We start from the raw sequence: 6,415 nt of genomic DNA on the forward strand, positions 1-6,415 counted from the left end.
CTAATAAACGAGGTTTTGGACCAAGCAAAGATTGAATCTGGAAACCTTGAGCTTGAGGACGTGCGGTTTGATTTGAGAGGAATATTAGATGATGTCCTGTCACTCTTCTCTGGAAAGTCCCAACAAAAAGGGGTAGAGGTAACTTACTATATGATATTTATGATCTGCAAACCAAGGGGTTGTAACTTATATGAAGTCTTTCTTACTGATTTTTGGAGTTGTGCTTATGAATGTAGTTGGCAGTATACATATCTGATCGTGTTCCAGAGATGTTAATTGGTGATCCTGGGAGGTTTCGACAAATACTCACAAATCTTATGGGTAACTCCATCAAGGTAAATTGTTTGCTACATATTCTTTGCTGATCATTCCTTGCATCCTAGTTGACTGATAAAAGGGGGCTGATCATTTATAAATATCCTGGCAGTTCACTGAGAAAGGACACATCTTTGTAACTGTTCAATTGGTGGAGGAGGTATTTGAATCTATCGATGGAGAGACAGCATCGACTCCGGAAGGTACACTGAGCGGGCTTCCAGTTGCAGACGGGCAGAGGAGCTGGGAAAACTTTAAAGTTTTCAGCTCCAATGGGCATAGGAGCTTTGAACCATCTCCACCTGATATCAACCTAATCGTCTCAGTTGAAGATACTGGCATAGGAATCCCTTTAGAAGCACAGTCCCGTATTTTTACGCCTTTCATGCAAGTCGGACCATCCATATCCAGGACGCATGGAGGAACAGGAATTGGACTAAGCATAAGCAAATGTCTAGTTGGACTGATGAAGGGAGAAATTGGATTCTCGAGTACTCCCAAGGTCGGGTCAACATTCACATTTACTGCTGTGTTTTCCAATGGCATGCAACAAACTGAAAGAAAAAACGACCCGCAGAACAACAACAACCAGCTCATGTTCTCGGAATTTCGAGGCATGAAAGCTGTGGTTGTGGACCATCGGCCTGCTAGGGCTAAAGTTTCTTGGTACCATTTTCAGCGGCTGGGAATTCGAGTCGAAGTAGTTGCACGTGTTGAACAGGCTCTACGTTATATGAAGATTGGTACCACCACTGTGAATATGATTCTTATAGAGCAAGAGATATGGAATAGGGAAGCAGATGTGTTCATTAAGAAGCTGCAGAAAGAACCTCTTGTCCTTTCACCTAAATTGTTTTTGTTAGCAAACTCAGTTGAATCGTCAATGCCAGATGCTTTTTGCAACGGTATAGATCCTCCAATAGTGATAGTGAAACCATTGAGGGCAAGTATGCTAGCAGCAACTTTGCAGAGGGGATTGGGTATTGGAAACAGGGAACCACCTCAACACAAGGGACCTCCTGCTTTGGTTCTCAGGAATCTTCTCCTTGGTAGGAAAATTTTAATCGTGGATGATAACAACGTAAATCTCAGAGTGGCAGCAGGAGCTCTGAAAAAGTATGGGGCTGATGTGGTGTGCGCTGAGAGCGGGATAAAGGCAATCTCATTGCTTAAGCCACCCCACGAGTTTGATGCTTGCTTCATGGACATTCAGATGCCAGAAATGGATGGGTATGTCTGATTGTTATATACTAACAAGTTTGTGAAGAAAAGTTTAAATTATGTGATTAAAGGTTGAGGTGTTGTTTTGTCTGCAGATTTGAGGCAACGAAGAGAATACGGGATATGGAAGAGGAGATGAACAAGAGAATAAAGAATGGGGAGGCATTGATAGTAGAGAACGGTAACAAATCAAGCTGGCATCTCCCTGTATTAGCAATGACAGCGGACGTGATTCAAGCAACGCATGAGGAATGTCTAAAGTGTGGAATGGACGGGTATGTATCAAAACCCTTTGAAGCAGAGCAGCTGTACAGGGAAGTGTCTCGGTTTTTCAATTCGCCTTCAGATACAGAATCATGAAAACCAAAAAAAAGGGATGGGGTGTAAAGAAGAACGGCGAAGGAAACACAAAACAAAAAACTCGTGTCTCCTTAGCATCATCTTGAAGTAGTAGTAAGCCCTTATATCTTTCTCATCTAAAAAAAAAAACAAGCTTTCTCAACTTGTTACTAACGCCTTTTTTGTTTTGAAATTGCTTGCAGGAAAAGAAAAAAAAAAAAAAAGAAACAGATTGACGATTGCAAAAAGAGTGTATATAGAAAGGCCGGTGTGGCCATATTTGTGGCCAGGCCAAGAAGTTAGACCAGTTTCTCTCCTGTAAAGTTTTTTTTTTCTTTTGTCTTCTCTGTGATTGGGAGACGACCCAAAAATTTGTGGTTTGTAGATGAGAGTAGGGGGAGCTGGGAATGTCTCTAACTCAGAGTTGGTTTGGACAGGGAAAGAAGAGAGCGTGTGTAAAAGTGTTGTGTGTAAAATGATGATTTTAGGGATATTCTTCTTGTAGTAGAACAGGTGAAGGTTTGTTCGTTTATCAATCGTCCAGGATAGGGGAGTGGACAATTACCTTTTTTATACATCATATACACTACTAGCACTTTTGTGATATATATATATATATATATATATATAAAAGTTGAAGATAGCTTTACTAGTTTCTTCTCTTTCACTGAAAAATTCTTCTGAAAATGGTGACTACTACTACGTGTGAGAATGCTTTTGACTTTATGATAAAAACACGTCCTGCATTAACTTGTCCACATTTTGACATGGGAAAGAGGTGGAGAGGGCTGCTTTCTAAAGCATTTCAAAGCCCAATAATAGTAATCCAATCAGTGACATCCACGTAGACCACCACACGTCTCGATAACCAATCAAAGAATGGCTGTGACGAAGTTCGCGGTGAGTTGCATAAAAGCATAACTGATGACCCCTTTTAAAGGGAGGTCATCGGTGACATTTTATTATTTTCAAACCAGCAAAGACATAATCATTCTAGTCAAACACAGAGAAAACCCAAAAAAAAAAACGCAAACAAAGTATATCTTTCGGCTCGCGATCGTCACTTCGTTCGGTTCCCTTCTGTTCGTTTCAAGCATTTTCGTCTTCGGTTTAATAATGGTATTTGTCGCGATCTCGATCCTTGCTGCTTATGCTTTTTGTTTTGTCGATTTGGATCATAGGGATTGCTTCTTTTTATAGNNNNGGGGGGGGGGGGGGGGGGATTCATGTTTTTTTATTGGCTACAATATTTTTGTGATTTGTAGCTCCGATCTGTTTTACAAAAAATGTGTTTGAATATTGAAATCATATGCCAAAATTGCTCTGTTAATCTATTAGGAATAACCGAATCATGACAAATGTGGATCTGTTTTCGAAATTTGAGAGTCGGATTAGCTGAGTAGTTATTTGTGTATTGTGTTAGCTTTGATTTGGCTGCATGCATCCCCAAATTTCTCTTTTCATTTACATAAATACATGAATTTGGTACCCAAATTGGATGTTCTGTTTGGTGTTGATGAAGAGATTGTGATTTTGAATATCGTCCTCGGATCTATAGAAAGAACCCTTATTATTATTATTATTATCTTCGTAGAGGCAGATTTATTTATATATAAAGATGATTGATTACTGAGAATGGTTGGGGGTGGTTGGTTTGATAATTTTGGTGTTGCAGACAACCTCAAAGAGACTCGCAGACAGGAAGATTGAGAAATTCGACAAGAACATATTAAAAAGAGGGTTCGTTCCTGAGACCACCACCAAGAAGGGCAAGGACTACCCTGTTGACCCCATCCTTCTCGGCTTCTTCGTCTTCGTTGTCATCGGTTCTTGTGAGTTCTTCTTCTTCCTTCTTCTAATTCCAATTCCTTGACTTTCTACTTGTTCAAAAGTTACTACTCTATCTTGACTTGAGGGCATTACAATAGCATCTTTGAGTTAGGCTTCGTGTCTGGAATCTAAATATCGTTTTCCAGATTGGTATTGGGTTCTACAATGTCTTCTTTGTTTATATATGACACTACTCACTTAGTAACAAACAGTGTCTGGAATGTGAATCATTTGATTATATTATGTGTATGTGTTTATTTTTATTAACCTTGTATATTGGTTTGTTACAGCTCTCTTCCAGATCATCAGGACTGCAACTAGCGGAGGCATGGCTTAAAACCAAATCACATTCAAGGCTGGAGGAAGCAATTCTCAAAATGAATATCTCTTCTTCTCTTCTGACTTGTCTCTTTTTCCCCCTTATACTGTAGAATGTGTTAACTTTCTGTTTTATTACTACATGTTATGAAGAATTTTGAGTCTTTTCTAAAAATATCCAACCTTTAAAGTTTATATTCTTCTTGTTCACTTGATTCACCAAATTCTAATACCCGTTAAACTATTCCCTATGGGTTACTCGGCCAAATACAGTAGTTTGAAATATCAAAGTTGATTGATGAAGGATCTAGATCGGATGGACAGTACCGATATACCAAATGGCTACTCGGTGGAAATCCAAACGTTAACTAAGGGATGATGGGGAGACACCATGCGGTTGGTGGTAGAACCACGATACAGTCTTCATGGAACAACTGTTGTCTAGGTTGTTGGAGACTGTTTTCACGTCTCCTGAAAAATCGGTCTTCTTCGTTTCTCAAATCCATGAGAACAGGAATTGAGGGGAGATCACGACGCCGATATTTTGCTTGTTTTTTGGATTGGCTTGACTTGATTTGTTGCTAAACAAAGTCAATTAAATCGATTCCAAAAACCTATATATATAAACACACAAGTTCAAGTCGCAAAATTGAATACAGACTTGAAACGCAAAAACTCCAGCAATCTCTCTCTCAAAAGTAAGTGTTTTCGAAAGAGCTGTTGTTGGAGTGTTGCATTAGGAATTTTACTAAATTCCTAATTTAGTGGTAAGACTTGAAAGTTGTACATACAAATCAACTTGATGGATTATAACAGAACCAACATCCCTCATTTTTACTATCAAGTTTTTTCGTATCTAACTATATCACCATCTCTTTGCCTTATTCTTTAGTAGTAAAGTTTTTTTCTTACCTCATTATATCAATTGACGATTACATATGAAAGATAAAACTTGATCGTTGAATGGACGGTGACGATTAGCCAAAAGGGCTACTCGTAAAAAAAAAAAATCAAAAGTATTTTCGATGGATGGATTGGTTAGGGAGAGACACAAACACCATGCGGTTGGTGGTAGAAGAATCGCGCAACCGCTAGTCCAAGATTTGAGAGAAATAATAATTGTTTTAAGTATTTTTGATCCGAGCTTTTCTTAATTTACTTGGTGAGTGATAGGAAAACTTGTTCATCATGAAGAAGAATCTTTGTGTAATAAAATTGGGATTTGATATAGCCTTATTCTTTTTACCGCTTTAATGTAATGATATCATTCATTCATTTGGAACATAATAGTAGTATATGTTAGTACTATGTAAGAAGAGGTAGAGAAGAAAAGGAAACACTGAGAGAGGAGGTTATGATGATGAGTAATAAGATGATGATTAGTCTTTTAATAATGAATGGTAATTGCTCAATATGTTAAATGGGAAGAAGGGACATGATTGACCAAAGCGCATATTTATTTGATGGGATGAGAAAAAATTGAACCCCCACGCTTTACGACTACATTTACATTCTCCGTGGAATGATTTGTTTGAAAAACAATAATTACATATTTCACCAAAAAGAAAAAGATAAACCAAAATTATTATGCACATGCAATTAAATTTACATTCGATTCACATTTTTTCTTCCTTTTTTGTTTTTTTTTTAACTTGGCACATTCAATGACATTTCTTACAACAAACTAAAACAAGTTGTTGGGAGTCTTCTTCTTCCGAGGACACAAAGATAAGTTTCAATCTCATCTCCAATTCTAGTTGACCTCTCTACATGCACTACACATTTTTTTTTTTTTTAAATTGATAGAGATCGTATGATGAATTGTAGAATAGCACTAAAATGGACGAAGTTGAGAGAATTTTGCATAATTACATTTAAGCAAAAGGGAAACAAAGGTGGAGGAGGAAACCATGATTTAGTATAATTGCACATAATTATCATTTCTCAGTTTTAGTTTATCAAGCATGCGTCTTCCTTTTTTGGTTGGCAACAAAAAAATAAAAAAAATGGTTTTGTATCTTTTTTTTTTTTTATTTTTATTTGCCATCATCAAATGGTTTTGTTTCTAGTTACAACAAAATGAACTGTATAAGAAGTATTGTTGCTAATAAAAAAATATAACGTACAGAAGAATAAAGTGAGAAAAAAAAGTGAGGGGCAAAAGGGGAAAGAAAAGAGAGAATAGAGAAGGAAGGAGGAATAATTGCTACGAAATAATCATATGGGGCCCATATGGGAAAAAAAGATGAAGCAACAAAAAAATAAAACAAAAGAGAGAGAGAAAAAGACAATTCACAGAGGGAGAGAGAATACTTAATAACAATGGTTTTGTTTTACTAAAGAGAGAGAGACTCGGACATGGTGGGAGGTTAAAAATCTCCAGAACCCCCCC

At 37.4% G+C, this 6,415-nt stretch overlaps 2 protein-coding genes across 2 annotated transcripts in view; both read left to right on the forward strand.

Annotated features, from left to right (window-relative positions):
• LOC104741341 (histidine kinase 3-like) overlaps window positions 1-2,467 on the forward strand; it is a gene marked incomplete in the record, with an annotated part of 5,664 nt that extends 3,197 nt beyond the window's left edge. The window contains 3 exon segments of the mRNA XM_019236132.1: window positions 428-1,545; window positions 1,632-1,989; window positions 2,079-2,467. Of these exon segments, the coding sequence (XP_019091677.1) occupies window positions 428-1,545; window positions 1,632-1,896 (1,383 nt within the window).
• LOC109128904 (stress-associated endoplasmic reticulum protein 2-like) lies at window positions 2,811-4,224 on the forward strand. The gene is made up of 3 exons (XM_019236133.1): window positions 2,811-2,994; window positions 3,551-3,707; window positions 3,996-4,224. The coding sequence occupies exons 1-3, from the start codon at window positions 2,992-2,994 to the stop codon at window positions 4,040-4,042; spliced, it is 207 nt and encodes a 68-aa protein (XP_019091678.1). The 5' UTR covers window positions 2,811-2,991; the 3' UTR covers window positions 4,043-4,224.

This window comes from Camelina sativa, chromosome 14 (genome assembly GCF_000633955.1).
Source record: "Camelina sativa cultivar DH55 chromosome 14, Cs, whole genome shotgun sequence".
Taxonomy (NCBI): domain Eukaryota; kingdom Viridiplantae; phylum Streptophyta; class Magnoliopsida; order Brassicales; family Brassicaceae; genus Camelina; species Camelina sativa.